The sequence below is a fragment of the Bipolaris maydis genome, assembly GCF_028858645.1.
Source record: "Bipolaris maydis strain C4 unplaced genomic scaffold PSV08scaffold_9, whole genome shotgun sequence".
In the NCBI taxonomy this organism is placed as follows: Eukaryota; Fungi; Ascomycota; class Dothideomycetes; order Pleosporales; family Pleosporaceae; genus Bipolaris; species Bipolaris maydis.
This window is the reverse complement of record NW_027093865.1, coordinates 986,889-1,008,663: the sequence shown is the minus strand read 5'-3', so window position 1 is coordinate 1,008,663 and position 21,775 is coordinate 986,889. Positions and strand designations below refer to the sequence as shown.

At 51.8% G+C, this 21,775-nt stretch overlaps 6 protein-coding genes across 6 annotated transcripts; 3 read left to right on the top strand and 3 right to left on the bottom strand.

Moving 5' to 3' along the window:
- Window positions 1–191: 191 nt before the first annotated feature.
- PSV08DRAFT_225578 (uncharacterized protein) lies at window positions 192–4,358 on the top strand (the record flags this gene model as incomplete). The annotated part of the gene is made up of 3 exons (XM_014228411.2): window positions 192–407; window positions 476–3,706; window positions 3,868–4,358. 3 exons carry the CDS (start codon window positions 192–194, stop codon window positions 3,943–3,945), a joined length of 3,525 nt encoding a protein of 1,174 aa, XP_014083886.1. The 3' UTR covers window positions 3,946–4,358.
- Window positions 4,356–8,868, bottom strand: PSV08DRAFT_410569 (cytochrome P450; the record flags this gene model as incomplete). Its single annotated transcript, XM_014228409.2, has 6 exons — window positions 8,666–8,868; window positions 8,305–8,562; window positions 7,472–8,255; window positions 6,745–7,420; window positions 5,857–6,329; window positions 4,356–5,808 (listed from the first exon to the last, which is right to left on the bottom strand). The coding sequence occupies exons 1-6, from the start codon at window positions 8,787–8,789 to the stop codon at window positions 4,356–4,358; spliced, it is 3,768 nt and encodes a 1,255-aa protein (XP_014083884.2). The 5' UTR covers window positions 8,790–8,868.
- Window positions 8,869–11,632: 2,764 nt separating this feature from the next.
- Window positions 11,633–14,689, top strand: PSV08DRAFT_392530 (uncharacterized protein; the record flags this gene model as incomplete). The annotated part of the gene is made up of 4 exons (XM_014228408.2): window positions 11,633–11,662; window positions 11,744–11,808; window positions 12,064–12,303; window positions 12,349–14,689. 4 exons carry the CDS (start codon window positions 11,633–11,635, stop codon window positions 14,477–14,479), a joined length of 2,466 nt encoding a protein of 821 aa, XP_014083883.1. The 3' UTR covers window positions 14,480–14,689.
- Window positions 14,690–14,998: 309 nt separating this feature from the next.
- PSV08DRAFT_352845 (ribosomal protein L37e-domain-containing protein) lies at window positions 14,999–15,674 on the bottom strand (the record flags this gene model as incomplete). Its single annotated transcript, XM_066092852.1, has 4 exons — window positions 14,999–15,144; window positions 15,208–15,279; window positions 15,390–15,520; window positions 15,586–15,674. The coding sequence occupies 4 exons, from the start codon at window positions 15,672–15,674 to the stop codon at window positions 14,999–15,001; spliced, it is 438 nt and encodes a 145-aa protein (XP_065948920.1).
- A 1,645-nt stretch (window positions 15,675–17,319) lies between these two features.
- On the top strand, window positions 17,320–19,503 carry PSV08DRAFT_392522 (major facilitator superfamily domain-containing protein; the record flags this gene model as incomplete). Its single annotated transcript, XM_014228406.2, has 5 exons — window positions 17,320–17,451; window positions 17,506–17,634; window positions 17,690–18,002; window positions 18,094–18,604; window positions 18,663–19,503. Exons 1-5 carry the CDS (start codon window positions 17,395–17,397, stop codon window positions 19,501–19,503), a joined length of 1,851 nt encoding a protein of 616 aa, XP_014083881.1. The 5' UTR covers window positions 17,320–17,394.
- A 217-nt stretch (window positions 19,504–19,720) lies between these two features.
- Window positions 19,721–21,489, bottom strand: PSV08DRAFT_402879 (major facilitator superfamily domain-containing protein; the record flags this gene model as incomplete). The annotated part of the gene is made up of 4 exons (XM_014228405.1): window positions 19,721–20,007; window positions 20,105–20,596; window positions 20,709–21,082; window positions 21,203–21,489. The coding sequence occupies 4 exons, from the start codon at window positions 21,487–21,489 to the stop codon at window positions 19,721–19,723; spliced, it is 1,440 nt and encodes a 479-aa protein (XP_014083880.1).
- Window positions 21,490–21,775: the final 286 nt, after the last annotated feature.

Below are 21,775 nucleotides of genomic sequence, written 5' to 3'. Positions count from 1 at the left end.
GTGAGAGGAAGGATGAAAGAAAGCTAGATGCATAAGCAGTCTCTGGGATACCTGGAAGTCTAGAGCATCTGCCATGTCATTGCTGGTACCTCTCCACTGCACTTTGTCGCCCGTCCCATCCTTGCCCGGCTTGCCCAGAGCAAACGCGTCGCGTCTCGCGTCCACAACCGCCAAATCCACGCTCGGTATACATGGCCGTGCAGCTGAAAGCCTGGCTTGCAGATACCTTTGAGTGGCAGCTGGTACTGGGCAATCATTGGCTCCACGAGAGACACGAGAAGAAGAAATCAGGCGTCAAGACTGGGCGGGACAGGGCCTGGGAGGGTCTCTATCACGACAACGGCTCCTGCTTGGACATTGCAAACTACATCCACCCCGAAGTCGACAGCCCATTGCACGTCCTCCAGGTGCGTTTCACGTGCCTTTTGTTATGCATCCTCATCCTCTGCATCTCGCCTAATTAATCTGCCCTTAGACTCAGCCCTGGACTCTGACTGACGGCCGATGCCGCGTAGTTGCCCATCTCACACCCGACTGCGCTCAAGACTTTGCTATCCGGTACCCCGCGTTTTCCTGTTTGGCACCCGGTAGCACTGTTGCCGTACGCAGGTATACAATCAGATACACCTCGTACGGGCCGCCGCGCTCAAGGTTTCGTTTCTTGCTTCATCAGATTGATTGGCTAGGCGAATGTTGCCAGACGGTTTGCGATTTACACGGTAGAGAATTGCCGTCTGTATATTGCGCGAGTGCAGTTGCTACGGCACAGAAACAGCTGGACGATACCCGCGCGCGGGAAGACCGTCGATGCCTGTCGCGTAGTGAGGCACAAGTGGACGACATCATGGTTGATACTATGGATGATGTACAAGACAGCACTACCAATCCGGCCTCTCAGACGCCCTATAATCAGGCAGCGTTTGGGACGCAAGTACAGCATCCAATTCGAATGCGCGCCGACGAACCCCAGGTTATTGGCGTGACCAGGCTCGAGCCAGTACTGGCAGGGAACACACAACGAGTCGAGATTCGGAAAGACGAAGCCGAACGGGAGAAATTGCTCAGCTTACTCGGTAAGAATCAAAATCAGATTCAACGCAGCACAGATACATCGTCTCAGCCACGATTCGTACAGAGCGCATTTGCTAGAAAGAAAAGTGTCGATAGAGCAGCAGAGTCGTCCCTAGAGCCAGCAATCGAATCATCAAACCAAGGTGCACGCCGCTCCACAACAGAAGGCAAAGATGCCGAAGGCCCACCTGCTTTTCCCAAACGTAAGGAAAATCCCAACAAAGCGGCTTCACTCTCCATATCCAGGGGCAGAGAACCCACAGAGTCTGCTCCGGCGGCAGATAAGGATGCCCATGTTGATTCTGAGGAGAGTTCTACAGCCCCAGAATGCTCTTGGATGAAAGGCTTCATTTTCAATAGCGAGACTCTCAAGGTATCTTCGCTGCAACAACAGTGCTTAGCGAAAGACGCAAGCTGGTTGAAGCCTCAGCCCGGTTGTCCACCTTTCCAGGACGGAAATATGCCACAATTAATTCTCCAAGCACTTCATAGGATTGCAGATGAGCGAGCGAGCGTTCAAGATGACGGGAACAGCGACGCTGAATCTGACATTGACCCTTCACCCGATAGCGTACCGGTAGGAATCAACCTCTCTGCAGAATCGGCACCCCAGACCACTCAGGATGATGATGACTCGAGTGCTGAGGTTTCTTCTTGGGAACCCACTCCAGAGCGACCGCAGAAGCCTGCGAACCCTTACCTGGACCTGCCTCCAGATTCCAGTGCTGATAATCAGATGCCAGGCACGGAGTCGCCCTCTAAGACACAGTATAGTCCATTGAATAAACGATCACGTCATCCTGAAGTCATTGATCTCTCTGACGACAAGTCCGCTCAGCCCCAGTCTTCGCCGCCAGTGGCTCAGAATCCCGCAGACTCTGACGACGACATGGAAATGGAGGAATCTGTGCCACAAGCATTGGGTGATGATGTTGCAGAGAATGATAGTCCATCGAAAAGTATCCCCGTCGTGTCCAGCCCTAAACCAAACCGATCGCAATCGATTGTTCAGGTTAGGGAAACACCACATTCCAAAGGTAAAAGGGCACAGTTTTTAGAACATGTCCCACCCAGTAAACCCATTTCAAAGCAAGCGCAAAACTCCAGCGGTGAGAGTAAAGATACGTCTTCCACCTCCGTCATCCAGAGTACTTACGACATGCCGGACGCTGCAAGTTCTGTTGAGATTGCGCCAAGTCACACGGATAAGGCAAAACCCCCGCTAAAACAACAAGCCAGAGGCCCACAAGAGGGAGCAGAGATGCATGGTCGAGTGGCTAGACATACAATTAGCCGTAGTCGTGGAGATGTGCAGATGCGTGATGGGGCTCTGGATACGGAAGCGACGGCTAGTATAGCTGTTATTGAAGGGAATCTGCGAGTTTCAGAAGACTTGCTCGTCAAAGAGGAATCCACCTTGATTTCAAATGAGACCCTAGAGTCTACAAAATCGCCACACAAGGAATCCTATTCTGAACTCCCATTAAACACACCTCAGCCCACATCAGGATCGACCAAACGCAAGCTCCAAGTGTCACCAACAAAGAGCAATCAAAGGCACACAAAGCGAAGGGAGATCAAGATTGTCGGCTTCGGAGACAACTCGCCTGTTACAGTTGATCCAGTTGCCAGGTTGCGTGAGGAGCGGGAAGAGTCTCTTCGTAGATTTCGAGAAAACAGAAATTCGAGCACAAGTTTCGAGAGCCGGCCCGAAACTTCAAGAGCTATTGTGGAGGAACATGACGCTGGTGCTATGGATCTGGATAGCGCGGATAGGCCCGACAACGGAATGAGATCTATCAGTAGATCACCCCGACACCAGAGCCTGTATGCCGACCCAAGTCCCGTACCTGTACACCGAACTGGATCTACTCAGTCACGGCGGTTGTATGAAGAAGCTCAGTCGAGAGAAGAAGCGCAGATCTCACCAGCTAACAAGTACCCGACTCAGAGCAAGCAGCCTCGAGGCGCTTCTATCCTATCTGACCAAGGCAGCCATATGACAGTCTTTGACTCCTTCAAAGCCGCGTACCCCGAATACAAGGGCGATACAAAGCACTTCCACAACCAATGCAAGCAAATCTACATATTGGATTTGGAAGACAAGATGGTGCCAAAATGGCAATGGGACGACTTCATCATCCGCAACCGAACAGACTACCGTGACTACGCCATGGAGTGTCTCGATCGCGGAGAAAACGCTGAACCCTACCACCGTTTCTACAAAGATTGCATCCGCGACACTCTGTACCGCAAAGGTATCATCGAAGGTAGAATGACACTGGAAAAAGCGTTCGAAGAAGCCGATATTGTACTCGAAGAGTTAGATACTGCAATCAGCCCACCAAGAAAACAAGTACCAACGCGAAAATCACTTCCCAGCTCTTTTAACAAAATCAGAAAATCTCGCCAAGATCATATAACCAGTTCGCACGCTCGACCTCGTCAATCACTCCCATCAAGCTCCCACGCGCACCCCTCCGCATCAAAACATGCCCGCCCACAAGCACAAACAAGGCTTGCTCGTGAAATCAGTCCTCCCAATCGAGCAGAAGCCTCCAAGTCCACCGGTGACCCCTTCCGCGACTATGTTTACGCTATCCAACGAGGTACTTCTTGGACTGGAAGTAACAAGGTGAGTCTTTCTCAATCCCTTCTCCCCCCCTACCCTTCCTTTCTTACTTCCTTCTTTCCTTATTCCTATCAAAATCCCATCCTCGCTCGCTATTTCTGTCACCAAGCCATACCAACCGAGAAACTAGGGCTGAAAATGACGTTTTGTTTGGGTGGCACCAGGTCGATCCGAATAAACCTTGGCTTAGGAATCTAGAGTGCAGACCGAGTATCGAGGACGCGCGCCGAAACGGAAGGTAGATGTTTTGCTATGGAGTGATGTTTTAGATACGGAAAAGTGATGAAAGTCGCATCTGTTGGTTTGTGAAAATTTGCGTACACAGATGTTGTTTGTATTCATTTTTAGATAAAAGATTTGGGGGGGGATGGATCCGTCAGAGTTGAGAGGGAAAAGACGTGTGTGGATACCCAGAAAAGCACCTTTAGATTCAACCTTGTTGAAGGGGAGAATAAAAGTTTAATAGGAAAAAGAAGACTGAGATATATATGTGTACTTGTGCTACACGAAAACCCATGGAAATCCCAAACATCTCGTTTCCCACATTCCTCATAAGCCCGCCTAGTCCAATCATCCGGTTGAATCCCCATCCCCCAAAACGCCAATTATCTCTTCTCTCCCTTACCCATACATGTAAACACCACACATATCCTTAGCTCTCCAACCCCCCAATCCCCAACCCCCACCTCTGCTCCGACTTGCGCGCCTCCCTCCACCTCCTCACACCCTGCACGCCAGTAACCCCCACGGTAACAACTCCCAAGATCGCATTAAACGCCGCCATCATATAGAACGGCGAGCCCGGTCCCGTACTATCAAACAGCGCGCCCCCTGCCTTCGTTAGGAGCAAAATGCCAAAGCCACCAAGGAGACTGTACGTGCCCGCAATGGATCCCTTGATGTGATTATGCGAGGAAGATTGCGGTGCGATGCCCGCGAGCGAAGCCCTGCGAGAATGCTCAGGGAGCAAAGAAGCAGTTTCATCTACGGGAGTAATGGGCCGGCTATGCGGTGGCGTAGCGCCGGCAGAAGGGTGATTCGTAGTTCCATGCATACTAGCAGCTCGAGACGGGGAGCGCAAGTGTGACGGAGAAGAAGGGGCTTCATCATTGTTGATGCCGCGGCCAAGGAGAGCAAGCGAACACACTATTGCGCCGATTTGGCTGATGCCGAGGAGGGCCACGATGAAGAAGATTGCGCCTGTGCCGTCGCTGCTTTTGTAGTCTGGGCTTGTAAGCGAGCCGAAGGCGGAGTAGCCTGCTATACCCGCCACGGCTGAGACTATGAGTGGGATGTTGTAGCGTGGGAAGCGGCCGCAGAGGAAACCGAAGATGGGGGCGGAGAGGAGGGCGATGAGTTGGCTTATTCCCGTCAGCATGGCGGCGAGCTTGTAGGCTTCTGGGCATGCGACTTTGATATCAGAGGGATTGTTGGAGTCAACTTTGCAGCGGCCGGTTGCGAGGAAGTAGTGGTTTGTGAAGAGGGGAATAAAGAGAGAAATAGCGACGGAGGAGGCGCGCGCGACGAAGCCTCCTACATAGCCGAGTCCGATGTTGGGGGAGGTGAAGCCGAGGCGGACACTTTCGAGGAAGAGACGAGGATAAGATAGTACGACGTCGCGAGTGAGGTGGGAGTCGACGTCTTTGTGGTCGCCCTTGTGGATAAGGCGTTTCCAGCCTTTTCCTTCTTCACCGGGGAGTTCACGCAGGCCGAAGAAACAGCCCAGGGCTACGAGCAGTGCGATTGCGCCAACAACATAGAAAGAATCTGCGACTGCTTGGGCGGGTCCCTCGCCGGCGTTTTGGAACTTTGTTGGTAGTGGAAGAAACACGAGGAGCGCGACCAATGCGCCGCATCCTGTGAATGTGCCAACCAAGCCAGCGATTTGCGACGTAGATGCGCTGGTATCTCTATTCGCTGGCTGCGATTGCGTATAGTCCTCTGGAGAGCTTGACCGGAAGCGCGCAGGCGTAACAGTAAGTTCCGACGATATCGAGGCAACAGTCGCATGTGTCCTGTCACGGTCTAGGTTCGGTGACCGCGGATCGGGCTTAACATCTCTGACGATAGTCATAGTAGGCAAGATCGCAGTAACCATAGTCGCGCTACACGAACATCAGCCTACATCTACCCGTTGACACCGTCAAACTCACGTCGCAGTCCCACCCACACTGAACAGAATTCTCGCAAGCAGCAACTCGGGGTACACATTCTTGGCCTGCACAAACACCCAGAGCGCAACCCCGACAATGCTATACCCGAGTACCGCAACGCTCCTCACACCCACTCTGTCGCTCAGCAAGCCCCACGCTGGACATGCCACCAGCGCAACCAGCTCATCTGCAAAGCCCAGCGTACCGACCGCATCGCCAACATTATGCGACTGGCCAATGCGCTGGGTGATAACGAAGGATATGGAACTGTTCAGGAAGACGAGGAAGCTGATGCTGAAGAGCGCGACGCCGAAAAGATAGGATGCGATTTGGGTTCGCGTGGCTGTGAATTGGAGACGAAACATGATTGGGCGATTTACCGCTCGCGAAGAGCTGGCTGAGCTATCGTAGGCGCATTGAAGTGTGTCGTTCGCGTCGGGCGTGGTGAGATTATGTCGTCGCGCTGCCGGTCCCTCGGTCCGATGCGGTCATGGCAAATGGCTAACGACATGTGGCTGGTGCGAGGCTGGTGTAAGGCTGGTGCACATCACGTGAGTCAAATCAAGGCTTCGGCACAATGCTCATCGACGCTTATGAAGAAAAATGCAGATGCCACAAAGTAAATTTTATGCTATTTATTATGGTGAAAACAAATTTGTGTGAAATGAAGAATTTCCAAGAGTGGTCCCAAGTCAACCCAAACGCCAAACCCAACCGGGCAAGTCGCACAACAAGAGCTGACTGAATGCGATGACCATTGTACGCGAAGGCTTTTTGTTGGAGTATAAATACGCTTGATAAATGCTGCAGGGTAAGTACTAATACCCCAAAGAATTGCAAAGCACCGCCAATCATGCAAAAGACGCTCTACACCTTGCTCCAACCTACAGGCTGGCCACGTCCCTGGTCTGCTCCCCAGTACTGCTTACTGTCGGGGAAGTCACCGTTGTCAACTCCTTCTCTATACATGTCGCGGGCCTTCTTCACTCGCTCAGCGTTGCGGGGCTTGAGATCAAATTTGAAGGGGATTGGCTTTGCAATCAGTAAGATGGAGTAGTCGAGTGTAGGATCTTCTGGCTTCTTGGTAATGTCACCCCATTCCATGGGTTTGTAAGTGGGGTTGATAGATTTGGACTTCCTTGGTGCCGCATTATTGGCAGGTTCAGATCCAGGATATGTGAATTTGGCGAGGATCTTCTCCTCCATGGTAGCTTCTTTGTTGTTAATTCCAGCGTTTAGTTCTTCGTTTGATATGGAGGCCTTTTCGTTCAAGCCATACACTTGCTCTTTCTTGGTCTCACCCGTCGAAGCTCGAATGGCGGAGTCTTCTGAGCATTTCTTGATGTCAAACAACCATGCAACAGAGCCGATGCCGATGAGCATATCCTCGTCAGCCACTGTCTGGCCAGTGCACGTTCGTCTCCCGTAGCCAAATTGTGTTGAGTTGATGATAGTAGGGTACTGTGTCAAAGGTTCCTGGTATGTCGGATACTCTGGCTTCACCCATCGAAGAGGGTTGAAGACCTCGGGATCGGGGTATAGATCAGGCTCGCGGGAAATAGCCCTGTGATATTGTTAGAATACTTCAGGTTCGACGGGCTAGGTGCAGAATTACCATTCTAGAGGATGTATAGTACTGCCTTTGGGAATATGGTAACCATTGTACTCGTCATCCTGAGTCAGGTAGTGGGGGATACCGGTAGGGACAGGTGGGCGCCAGCGCAGGCATTCACGGATGATAGCCCGAAGAAAAGGAAGGTTGGGTCGGTCTTCAGCGCGGGGGGGTCGGTCACCACAGACGCGGTCAAGTTCCTCGTGCAACATAGGCAAATATTGTGGATAATGGACCATTGCCAAACAGAACGTCTGCATAGGGGCAGCGATAGTGAGAGCTCCTGCGATCCCGTGCATGCCGACAGCATACGCACCCTCTGTATCAGATTTGAAGCCCCATTTGCTGCGAGTATCTAGGAATGTCTTCATCCACGATGGTGCTGCTTGTCCTGTCTTAAGATCCTCAACAACCTGGGCCTGCATAGTCTGGAACCATGTGCGTTCGGTGAGTGCACGTCGTCTTTCCCATGCCTTGGGCGGTGAGAGCCAATCAGGTAGTGCCATCAAGAAGGGAAGCTTGTTGCTCAGAGATCCTGTGGGAGAAACGCCAATGAGAAGCTCACGTGCGCGTTGTTTCAGCTCGTCGCTGCCTTCGCTGTGGCCCCAAGCAAGTCGACAAGTGACACGAGAGATGTAGGATTCCAAAATGTGGTTGTATTGATCGGGGTCGTCCAGCAGCTCGGCCATCATACGCTTCGATTCGAGCTCGGGGTATCGGTGGAAGGATGCCTTTTCCGACTCGCGCATAATGATGTTCGCAAACTTTCTTTGGCGTGTATGGCCGTCTGCAAAGGGTCAGAACAGCACTGCAATAGCTTTCAAGTGCTCATTTACCATTTCTGCTAAGCAGCGGAAGATATTGCGCACTCGAACGGTTGTCGTCTATCAGAGATGGGATGTGCGGCCTGTCAGAGTAGATGGCTGCCTTTTTGGACAACAAGTCTTTTGCAATCTGATCCGTTGAGACCCAGACGTGGTTGTGCCCGGCTAGGTTGCATTGGTAGATTGGACCATACTGCTTGCCCCAGTCCGAAAACTTGATGTATCCATTTTTGTCTGGGACGTCAGGTACGGAGCCGATGATTGGATAGCCTAGTTAACACGAGTTAGCCTGGGCATGTACTGCTTCACCAGATGAAAGAAGAGCTCAGTGATGATCCAGTAATGGGTTCTGTGCACGAAGTCATTGTCTTACCCTTTGGACCCGGTAGTGGCTTGAGGCCTGTAGGAATTCTATTGCGGCGGGACGAATCCCAAAACTTGTACAGTGCATATGCACTCAGCGAAGCAAGCGCTAGTAGGAGGGTATGGAATCCCATGCTGGCAAGCTGTATGCGAACAAAATGGTACGCTGCCAGGTGGGAGGGCTACCTGAATATGAGGTCACAAAAGACGTCCGGGCTTATACAGGGAATGTGGGTGCACGGGGTACTACATATAGAATCGGCGGAACATGTGGTGACCTTTCCACAGCCGAGAACAGTCAGCTTGCTGGCGTCAATCTTCCCTGACGGGGCAGGGAGTTTCAAAACCAAGATCCCCTGCACAGCCGCAGGGTGCTGCGTGTCAGAGCCGAGACGGTGCATCGGGGCCTTGGACGTGCTCAAGGGCTTTGATTGCAACCGGTGCCTCCGCTTGTTCGACGACCTTACTGGTGTGCAAAGACGGGCGGTTTCCTGGCTGGACTGAATCGTGGACATGCATCTCTGGCGTGGCCCTGGCCAGAAAGCCTCTTGATCCCCATCCAGTTAGACGTCCAAGAAGCAAGCTGATAAAGAATCGCCGCAGGAAAGCGCCACAGCGATCACTGGTGCTGTTGTGCTTCACACTTGCAGTATCGCCGGTGCTGGGCGTGAACCGATGCGCTACCATGGACACGAGGGGACGGCGGGGTGGCCAAAAACGATTGGGAGCGGATCGGCACAAGCCCGAGGTAATTTACGAACCCTCGAGAATTGCTGTCAGAGTCGTCGTACATCATCAGCACTGGGGAATTGCATGCATGAGCAGCAGCACAGTGCCTGTTCTTGGACGGTGAGGCAGATGCAGGTCGGTGCATGCTGAGTTCAGAGGCGCGCCCATGCACCCATCCAGGAGCGCCAGAGCTTCAAAAGGATGAATGTTGCGGGTAGTAGTTGCAGTCGCACATCAAAAAGATGGTTGATGCTGGTGGTGTGTGGTTGGCGTGTGGAGTGCAAGGGGCTAATCTATTCTAGGAATGACGGCCAGAAAGGCGCAGTGATCGGCCGGCAGGCGTGACGCCGATGGCCCGCTGAGTAGACGCCAATCCCTGCCTACATCGCTACTCTCATCATAGGGCCCCCAGTTGCCTGAGGAGAGCCGACGTCGCATGTCCGACGCTTGTATGCCCATTCAACATTATTATCGCCGGTTCCTCAGCCTTTCTTGGAAATACGGAGAGTCGACACGTATCTCCTGTGGCGTCATCCCACCCAGCTATGGACCCTGACCCTGCTGCAGCCATATCACCCAACTGCAGCGAAACAAGCCCTTGGCCTCTTCTCTATCGGCAACTATCTACCCTTCGACGCCGACATCAACTCTGACGGACATGGGACCCCCCAGAGTCATCATATCTGCCACGCCTAGCCGTGAAACGATACTTGTTACTTTTCCTTGGTTGCCTTGTTTCCTCTGGCAATGACCAGCCTGCCAATTTCCCCAGCCAGAAAAAAACCACGATTTTCTCGTCAGTGGCATCCATCGTGGGCCAGCTGGTGGATTGTTGATTTTTTGTCATAATCAGCATGAAGCCCCCGCGTCCGGTCAGCTGCTCATTGCTTTGCATCATTTACACAATAGCCGTCTTTCCCATGTGTATTAGCTGTTCGGCTGAAGGCACATCGGGGCATGGGCAACTCCGTTTGGCCGTCATCGAGCGAGGACACCTATACATCGCGATCATGTAAAAAGTAAGGCCGGGATAGCCTGCCACTTGCATCACCGTGCTCAAGTCAAACTTACTGTTGGACTTCAGCTGACGACCCGGGAGCTAATCGACACATGTGCCAAATTTATGCCTCAGATTTAGAGATTACTAGGCTGTGTAGGCTTAATAAGGTATTTGGGCTCAACAGCACGGCTCACCCACGTTGTCGCACGGATCAGACAGGTATGGATTGAGGCTAAAGCAGAATGATTGTGCGTTGACGGATAAACTGTGTCTGCGGTTCCCGTTTCCCAGAATCTCGTTATCAATTATTTGTTGAACGGGATCGACCCAAAAAGTACTCTAACGCGTATACAGGATGCACTGGTTGCACAAGGCTTATCTAGAATTAGGCTCATTCACTACCTGGCGCCCTAAAATAACGTTTCCGGGACGTCTTTCCGAAGACTTGGTTCTGAATGAGGCGACGACCCTAATTAATCGTGTTTTTCAATGGGAAGAGTGTAGTAGAGTGCTCTGTAATGAGCATAGCCACATTTGTAGTAAGACTGGTGTGGGCGTGCAGTCTTTCATCTTGCACAGAATCCCACTACTTCGGGATTTTTCTTAGAGCCTCCAAGTAGTTTCTATTCTTGTGACGATTTCCGATGGCCTGTCCTTTTGTCGTGCGACTGCATTCACCCTGACTTTATCTAGGCTGTAACACTGCATCTCACACCAGGTCCATTTTCTGATGTTCGGCATGGAGCAGTGGACTGCCTGGGCGCGCTCATCAACCTACAAAAGTCTCACCAGGAAGCCACAACCGCATCGCCCCCAACTCGATGTCTTGGGTTATAGCGCAACAATGCTATCCGGAGCTCAGATAGGTTGCTGTCGGAACAGGCTGAATAGTCGGCGCTGAAGCGCGCACTGGTCTTTGCAGTAGTACATCTTGCGCAGCGCTACAATTAATGGCTTCGAGGTTCAAGAAAGCCCACTACCCATCCTTCCATACTTGTCCCGCTGCGTGAGCAAGCATACACTCTCGGTGTGGGTATTTATTTTCGGGATCTACCGGCATGAGCATTTAGTGTCTCTCGTAGGGCTTCAAGGATGCGAAGATTTGCTGGGATGTATGGACGGGATGATCCGATGAACAGGGGCACAGTGGGCTCATAACCTGACAGACGAAGACACTCGACCATATCGCAAATTCATCGCTGAGTTAGAACACCAATATCTTGTGAAGGACCGACTCTCAATATAGCGATGGAAATGTGGGTGTCGAGCATCATTCGTGTGCGTGCTAGAGACACAAACGGGTGAAAGCGGGGCCAGACCTAGACCCCACTGATGGCGTTGATGCTCGTCACCGCCTAGGCTTCACGAATTCACACACCAGGTGCTCAAAACCCGCAAATTTGCGAGATCGAGCACACCGATCTGTATGTTTTGAAATGCGCTGTTGAGCGCGTCTTCTGGCAGAATCTACTCCAATGTTGAATGTCGCCGTACCCCCCGAAACGGCGCTCGGCGACGCAAACCGTCCACTTTCCGTATGTTTTTTACATTGACTCGAGCCTAGCCCGCATACCGCATGTACACTATCCCCACATCCTTCCCATATACAAAGCTTTTGGTCCGAGTCGCCGATACCTGGAACCCTGCTAATTCGCCTTGAAGCTCCAATCACTCCCCAGTGAACTCCTCCAGCTCATTCTTGCCTATCTCGATACGCCCACGCTCAGAGACGTCGCCCTCGTCTCTCAACCGCTCCACCAGCATGCGACCGATATCCTGTGGCAGAATGTATGCCTGTCCGATCAGTGGACGCTACACAAAACGGAACAGACAGACCAAATCTGGTGTGACAGAGGGCGCGGAGAACCGGACGAGCATGATGATACGCCCATTATCCAGAAGTTGTATATATTGGCAACGTAAGTAAGGTCAAAGGAATGCGATCAGTCCGCTAATACTTGCAGCAATCCCGCCATCGCATCCAAAGTTCAAGTTGTTACACATCGCTGCCATCTGCCTACCCCGAACATCTTCAGCGAGCTTCCGCGAATGCGCTTCGACGCGGATAACCTCTCTCAGGACGAACGGTTACATATCCTCGTTAAACTAGCCTTACGAAACCTGGTCAACGTACATACTCTACGAATAATATACGGGCATTGGAAACTCACGAATGCGCTCGTCGCAGGCTTTCTTGACGAAAATCGTCCACGCAATGTACCGCTTCGCAAGCTCTGGCTGGAATGTTGCTGTTTTGAAAAAGACGCACTATACTGGCTTCTACCACACAAGACAACTGGTCTAGAAAGCATCCGGCTACGTAGGCTTGGGAACGAAATGTTTGACTCGATACAAAGGCAACGCTTGAAGTTAATGGAATTCAAACTCTCAAGAGGTGGCCAACGAGATTTTCCGATTCATAATGGGGCTGGCGGGTTCACTAGAACTACGGTCTATCTCATCGATGAAGGACTGCCTGCTCGAGGGGTTCTGCCATCAACAGAAGATCTCATCAGAAAGGGAAAAGCTTTCGATGCCGTCATCTGGGAAGAGCTTCCGGAAATTAGAGAATACGTCGATGCAAATCCAGTGGAGTTTGCACCTACAACATTTGGCCCGATTGCGCCCGATGTGAGACCTCCCTTAGAGTGGCTGATCGCATGTTCTGCATCTACTCTCACAAGTCTGAATTTGGACTGGGTACATTGGCGCCGCCGAGAAGAAAGCCCCAGCTGTCCTGTTAATTCTGAGCACTTCCTATATGCGCTTAGCAAAATGCGATTTCCACAACTACGCGCATTCCAAGTCAGGAATGCAGTATTACCACTCACAAAGCTTCCCGATAGCATCTACCTTCTGGAGGACACCTTTCTGGATTTTCTCGAGGCACACCCAAAGATCCTGTGTCTTGGTTGGCCAATAGACAAGGTCTATGGCCATACCAAGCCATCTGTTGATGTCCAGGCTCGATCGCAAAGGCTGGTTGCACACATGGCTACAATGTTGACGGATCTACGCATGGACGCACAACATGTGGGACACGGCGAGCCAGTCACAGACGAGTCTGGGACAATTGAAGGGTCTCAAGAGCGGACGCGCCGAAGAAGGTTCATCGCAGAGTTTGCTCCGCACATGCGGAAAGTAAAGCAGATCAAGATAGAAGGCGGGATACCACGGGACGAGAAGCGCGAGTTGATTCGAGCCCTCCACTGGTGTCCGCTCAAAAAGATTGTCATGATAGGCGGATCGTTTCCCGCAGGAAACACATGGGGTGCAAGAGGCTACTCCCTCAAAGCCCTGGACCCAGGCCAAGACGGCTCCGACGTTTTCTACGCTCTCGAAAACGAAGATCTAGACGGCATGCTCGCCGCCTATCGCCGCGGCTTCCATAGACCCCTAGACTTTACCTTTGAGCCCAGCTACGGCTGGCCACCACAAGCCCCTCTCCTCCACACCATAGCCCTGCACCACGCCTCCACTATCGAAGAACTCAAAATCTGCGGCTACAACGGCTGCCCCATCCTCTCCCACCCAACCCCAATCGCCAACCCCCTCCTCACCGGCCTCCGCTCCTTCGACAACCTCAAACAACTCGTCCTTTCTTTCTGGCTCCTCACCTGGCACGAAGATTCCTATCGCGATGCGGAAATCATACAGTCCTGGCTCGATACCCGGTCTCCGTCTGCTACCGCACTCACAGTCGTCACTCCCCCGGCATCACCCATAACCGATCAGCCTGTCGACCCAGGCCACTTCCCAAACTTCGGCTACCACCGTGCGGCGCCGCGTCCACAGGAGTTTAATCGCTGGGCCGTGGCGCTCAAGACGAAGTTCTCGCCTTCGGCGCTGGCGTACCGTGTTGCGAGGGATATAGGACCGTATTTGAGTCCGTTGGCTAAAGAGAGGAAGGGCGGTGTTAGAGTTAGAGCGAGCTTCTGTCTAGGGGCACACGAAGAGAGGAGAAGTGCAAGCGATATTTTTGATTTGGATATTAGAGTTGGCGTTGGGGATCAGGTGTTGGAGTTTGTAGGGCCTAGAGAGGAAGGGGAGACGGGGAGATGGTGGAAGAAACTCGAGGAACGGCGGTGGTTTTGATGTGTATTGGGTGAGAGTACACGTGCATTGTTATTGTTCAAACTTCCGGCTGTTATTGTTGTTATTGTGTCAGTGGCCTTTTCTGGTTAGTATGTGCTATGCGCATCATACAGCTGTTTCCGAGACAGTCTGATTTAAGTCTGCAAATGGGTCAGGGTTGGCGGTCAAAGGAGGCGTTTTTGTATATTCCCAATCACTCAACAAACGACGTAGCGTCAGCAGGTTCTGGCACGGCAGTTGGCTTGATTCATGCTTTCATTTCAAGACTTCATTCCGAGAGAACATGATGAAAATTTTCCGTAGTTGTGCCTCCAGAGCTATACGCTCAAACGGTCATGGCCATCCTCATTCGTCATGTAGGATGGACAAGCAACCGGGAGAGGGATGTCAGAACGCCCCATGCCGAGCAATACCATTTGCTTGTAGAAGAACCCCGCTTTACGATCATGCACCCGTTCCGAATGGCCTTCATCGCGCCTCTACTCCTCCGCACTTGACCCGCTCATAGTGTCGATTCGTTTACGAGGAGTTGACAGTGGGGCCCTTGGCGCCCTTGGGGGTACCGGTTTGGAATCCGTTGCTGAACTTGCGGTTGACGGTCTTGAGGTATCGCATGCGGCCGGTACCGGTGGTCTTCCTTCGCTTGGCCTTCTCGCCCCAGTTGACTGTCCTGTGTTAATTGCTTGTCTGGTTCGGTGTGCGCGCATTTGCACTCTAGGTAAACGTACACTTGCGGGTCTTAGCAGCAGGGTAGCCGCATGAGGCGCAGGTGTGCTTCTGGATGTGAAGGGATCGGCGACCTGTAGATTTCCCGTCAGTTCCTGTGGCCGATGTTGCTCCTTTCTCTCTCAACAGCTCCAATCCAAGCAACTGTATGTCCAGTGCCATTGTCCAGGGAGGAATTACATACCGCAACGCCTGCAGAGCGTGTGCGTCTTGTTGTGGCGCTTTCCGAAACTGGAGGTACCCTTCGCTATATCATAGTCAGTCTCCAAGCTCGAGGTCGAACGGGCATGTGGGAGCGCAGCGTACTCATTTTGGCTGGGGACTTTTCAAAATATTTGTCAGTAATTGGGCAGCAACATCAAATTGGCAGAGGAACATACCTTGTGACGCTGTTGTTAGTATCGGAGGGTGGTGTTGTCGCGAATTGTCGTGCGCTTTGGAGAAGTCTCGGGTAGCGAATTTCGAACATTGTGTGAGGCTAGTCAGTTTTGGTTTAGCGCGATTTACGCCAGAGCGTAACCAGCGAACAGACCAAGGACTCACACCAGCATCATCACGCAACGACAATGGACATGGAAAAAAATATGCCGACAGCTTTCGTCGTATCGCGCTCAAACCACTCACAGCTATTAAATCCATGTATGATTGAACTCTGTCCCAGCCAAGGCGGCACCACACGCACTTACCTTGGGAAGATGAGAGGATAGCATACATGCTGATGACATGTTCACAAAACGCGCACGGATCGCATCAATTAATTGAGCATCACAGAAGCGCTGGTTTGAGTCCTGATGCTAGAGTCCCAAGCATACTTTGCAAGGTTGAGGTTGTAGGGGGTACTAATCCACAAACACTAACCCACACTTGCTGTACTCCATTAAGGGCCCTGTCTCAGCTCTGCTTTTGAATATGTCATCTTTGACTCGTATGGGGGATATTAGAGAGATGGTCTGGCTTGCACTAACAATCTTTAGACTCTTGGACTGACGTCCAAGACGACATGGCAACAGACGCACGTGGGTAGACTTGATTGGATCAGAACTTCATTCATGATGTGAAGAGCTGAATACGAAATTATCAAACGCATACCAAGAAGGCAGACTTATGTTTCGCCTTGGACGCGTGGACTATCGTCTATGAAAGCCAGATGGAAATCGCCCCCAAGACCCCCACACGGGATTCCAGGCTATCCAATCCAGTTTCGACTTCAGGAGGACTTGCGACAATCCTTGCGAGGATATGCGCAAGGTGATGGATGCATGAATGGCATTTGCTCACAAGACCCTTTGGACTCCGTGCTACTGGCTGATCATATCTGATCTAGATCGCTGTCTGTACGCGGCCCAGTAGGTATCTGGCATTTGTGCCCAAAAAAAACATATCTCAACGTCTACAAGACCCGCAGACGTGAGGCCGCCATCAATACGTTCCTTCAACCAAGCAGTCAAGCACAAGCCAGGACGGCTGGGGAGCACGGCAGATGTTGACTCAGCACACCCGAAACTGCTCACTCCCATGTGGAAGGTTTGAATTTCGGTGGCCATTCGGCTCTAAGGGCTGACGGACTTGTCATCCCAGTATGAAAACCACCACAACATCCCAATACAATGGTTCGTGGCCCCGCAAGTATGTCATACCATCCCACGGCATATAGCTCAATTGTACCCTTCAAACAGTACATGGGCTGAACGAGACACGAGGCGTGCCGTCACGTCGAGGTTGGCATGGGTGCTGTTCTGAGGTGTTGCGTGTGCAGCCAATCATGGGCGACAACGTGAGCTCGTGCTTGTCCCTGTGGTGCAACTCCGAAATGCCTCCCACCCAGCGTTCACAGCTAAGCTCTATCGCTCGGCTTCTACTGTCATTCTGGCTTGGCCCCCTCGGGGTTCTCTACCAATTAGTGTCCAGCAGGATGGCATTTGGACGTCTGGTTCAACCTGGTCCGCCCCCTCGGCATGGACCTCGCGTTCGTAATACTAAATCGTCCCTGCAGTGGCATGTTGAAGCATGCTAATATTGACTCGCTTGCGATTCCATGGGACAGTCGATCGCCGAATACCACCGGCTTACTTCCATATACTGCGAGGTGGCCAGCCTGATCTACTCTTTGTCGTCGCGACTACTCTTATGAGTGCTCTTTGGTTTTGAAGGTCAATTTTCTTCCGGAGCACTCGCCTTGACTGCCAGTCATGCCATCTTTTGGACGTACTGGAAATGCGGCGTACCGAGATGTCCCTGGCGTCTACGTAAGTACTGATTGACACAATCTGATACCACGACGTTACTAATGGGGCTACCAGACTCACATTACAGACCCTAATGAGCGCCGGCGCATGGCCCTCGCTGAGGTGGATAAAGCACCCTTTGGATGGTATCATGTGCGCCTAGCTGTGGTCACTGGCATAGGTTTCTTTACAGATGCTTACAGTGTATGTCTAAAAATGAAACTGACGATACTGAGACATAGCTAACAAGTACCTCCAGTTGTTCGCAATCAACCTCACAGTTATATTGCTAGGCATTGTGTATTGGCAAGATGCAGACAACCATGGTATCATGCCTCATAATGCAGATACAGCTATCAAAGTTGCCACATCCGCTGGCGCAATCTTTGGACAGTGCGTTTTTGGATACTTGGGCGATTATCTTGGACGAAAAAGAATGTACGGCGTTGAGCTCATGATCATCATCGCAACGACCCTTGCGCAATCACTTTGCGGAGAGTCTTCTACCCTGTCCATTGTCGGTGTCCTTATCTTCTATCGCGTAATCATGGGAATTGGTGTGGGTGGCGACTGTAAGTTCGATTTCCAGTCAATTTTCCAGCTCTAGAATTTCGAGTTAGAATCAGCTATGTAGGTTTGTGGAACCGCTAATAATTGCTCTAGATCCCCTCAGCGCTGTCATCACAGCTGAATTCGCCAGTACACGCTACCGAGGAGGCATTATAGCCGCCGTCTTTGCAATGCAAGGTCTCGGGCAGTTGGCTTCGGCACTGGTAACACTTATAGTGGTTGTCATTTACAAAGACCATCTAGTCATAGCAACAGGGGTCGGCGAATGCGTAGGAGAATGTGCAATGCACATAGACAAGATGTGGCGCATCATCATTGCATTCGGTGGCATTCCCGGCTGGTTCGCATTATATTACCGACTGACAGTTCCCGAGACACCAAGATACACATTCGATGTGCTGTACGATGTCGAAAAGGCCTCCGTCGACGCGAGAAAGTACCGCTATGGCAAGCAAGGCAACGAGGTCGACCCGGTCACCCAGGCCCAGGCCCGCAGCGAAATGGCCAAGTACAAGACACCGCGACCTTCTTTGGTAGAACTATTCCGCTTTTTCTCGCAAAAGCGTCAAGCCATCCGGATCTTTGGAACCTCAATGTCTTGGTTGTACGGCTACCTCAGCCCCACCCCCATCGCAACACGTCACCAACTGACCACCCTCTAGTTTTCTCGACCTTGCATTTTACGGCCTGGGCTTCAGTTCTGCCTCTCTCATGGCCATAATGGGCTTTGAGCAAGGCGACAACCTCTACATGTACCTCCGCAACACCGCCACCGGCCAAATCGTGCTCATCTGCGCCGGCGCCCTCCCTGGCTACTGGCTCACCGTCTTCACTGTCGACAAACTTGGTCGCAAACCTATTCAAATCGCCGGGTTCTCCATCTTGACCGTAATATTCTGCGTCCTGGGTTTCGCATGGCAACATCTTACGAAGAAACACTTGCTCGCTCTCTACGTCCTCGCTCAATTCTTCTTCAATTTTGGTCCAAACGCTACCACGTTCATCACCCCGGCAGAAATCTTTCCTACACGAGTACGCAGTACCGCGCATGGATTCAGCGCTGGAATGGGGAAGTTAGGAGCGGTATTTGCGCAGATATTCTTTGCGCCCATGATTAAAAGGGGTGCCACACATGATAACCCCACACCTTGGATCCACGGCGTCATGCAGATTTTCGCTCTTTTCATGTTCCTTGGTATGCTGACAAGCTTCCTTGTCCCCGAGTCTAGGTGTGCGAGGTTGGAAGAGCTGGCGGGCGAGAAGGATGATGTATATGAGTTGCAGGCGAGTTTGTGGCGGAGAGGCGGTGTTGCGGGGGCTACGGGCGTTACTAGTGGAGGTGATGCGGAATACACGCTGGGGAACACGACAGTTGTGGTTGCAAGGGGAAGTGGGAGTATGTGGAGTGCAGATAAGGGGTCTGAAAGTGGGGGCAGGGAAGGCGAGGGGGAGAAGGGGTGGTGGCGGCATAAACATAGTGAAGGATATAGGTATGCTGTTTGAAGGCTCCTGTAAAATACGCACTATGCAAGTTTGACATTTCTTTTCCGATTCCCCTGGTCATGCGCCTTACCCATGTTTTTTTCCGTCATGTCGAATCCCTCTTCTAATTTTCGAACCCAATACATGCAAAATACCCAAATATGCAAAATGAAACAACGGAAATTTTTACCTCGCCCAAAAAAAAACCCATATACAATCCACTCAGCACACCAAACCTTTATACTTTCCACCCGCTCTTCTTCTTCCTGACGACCATAGCCCAAAAAATGGCCAAAGTCCCCGTTCCCACAAAAAGGAAGATACCACTCCACAATTGCACACCGAGAAAGTCTGTCCTTCCATTCTCCCTCTTAAGCAGCGCACCAGCAATCGGGGCGCCAATCAGCGTAGCCACACTGCTTGCACTCCACGACATGCCGAGCCGGGTACCCAACCGCGACATATCCGTCGTGATACTTGCGAACGCGGCGGCAGGCAAGGTAACAAGACCCGCTGAAAAGAAACCTTTTGTGATAAATTAGCGATTGAATTGTCTTTTTCTGCGTCTCCTCGAGAAATAAAGACGAACCAGAAAAAAAATAGAACAAGGAGAGAAACATACCCCATAAAACGCTAAAAGCCCTAAAACTCTTCTCATCCTTAATGGACAACCAGCTCAGGGCCAAAATACCACTGCACGTCGCACACATGGCCCACGTCAAGATGGGCCTGACGTAATGGGCCAAGAAGCCTACACTGAGTCTGCCGAAGAAACTGCCGGCGATAGCCATGACGAGCATGTACAAGGCGGTGCGCTCGTCGGTGCCGAGGCGCTCGCGGGCATACGTGGGGATGTAGAAGTAGGGGACGTTATAGCCGAGGAAGGTGGTGAAGGAGGCGAGAGTGAACATGAGGAAGAGTCGGTCATGGAGGGCGGATTTGTCGAAAAGGGCGCGGCGCTTGCGCGGCTTGTTGAGCCAGGCAGAGCCGGAGAGGAGGGCGGGGATGGAGAGGAGGGCGGTGACGAGGGCGACGAAGCCGAGGGAGCGGATGGCCCAGCCGAAGGACGTGCGGCGGACGAGGTTGTTGAACATTGTTATGTAGATGATTGCACCTTGGTGTGTGTGTGTTAGTTATTTATTCTCTCTTTCTGCGTGTATGCGGGATTCTGCGTCGTCCTTTTTTTTTGAAAAAAAAAGAGACAAAGAAGGACGGGAGAAACTTACCAACAGCAATCCCACTCATAACGATTCCCAGCGCAACGTTCCTTCTCTTGTCGAACCACACGCCTACCATGGCTAGACTGGGGATGTACAGCAGTCCGGCACCCAAGCCCATGCATATACCTTGGCTGAGGAAGACTTGCCAGTACTTGGTTGATAGACTCAACATCATGACGCCGAATACAACGAGAAAGTTACCGACAAGGAGCATAGAGCGGAAGTATCCCATGTCAAAGAGTGGGCCGGAGAGGACGCCGACGACGATTAGGAGCCAGGCTTGAGTTGTGCCGATCCAGGATATTGAGGAGGCTGTGGAGGAAGAGAGGAGCGAGGTGCGGTAGTAGGATTGGAATGCGCCGTATGTCAAGGTAAAACCCCTGTAAATAGATCATGTTGGTAAGTATCCAGGTTTATGTTTGCGTATGATGTTTCGAAACATATTGCTTGGCGTACTTGGGGGAGGCCAAGGATGATGCAGGGGATGGAGACAGACGCACCAGATGTTCATGTAAATTAAGAAGCCGCCCAGGACTTTGAGCCAGGCGTGGAGTCCACCGTCAGGAGCAGGTGGCAGGCCGGATTCAGCAGTGAGTGTTGAGCGTGCATCTAATTGGGCTTCTTTGTCTGGTGCCATGTCGGTGCTTCCTATTGCATCTGGTTCGTCATGTTGCTCGACCATCTCTTCGCTGTGCTGTTCAGATGAAGTACAGCTGTATTCGTCTTGCGAGACAGCCTTGTCATCGATGATGGGCTCCTTGTCCCCGACTGTCGAATGCGACGTCATCTGAACGTTTTCGCAACCTTTCCTCGTTCCTCTTTTGCTTTTTCCTTCTACTCTGATGACGCTTTTGAAATGGGATCTTTCCAGCAACTGCGGGGGTGTGCTTCGGGTTTACCAAAGGAACTATCCCGACTCAAGTCATTCCAAGCTGTGGTAGGTGGCCTAGACTAGAGCCAACATTTAAACAGAAACTCTCTCTTGATAAAATAGAGTCTGTGAGAAGGACATCGGTGTGCAGGAATAGAAATCGAGCTCGGAACAAAAAGAGAGAGGATAGTCCGGCAAGCGG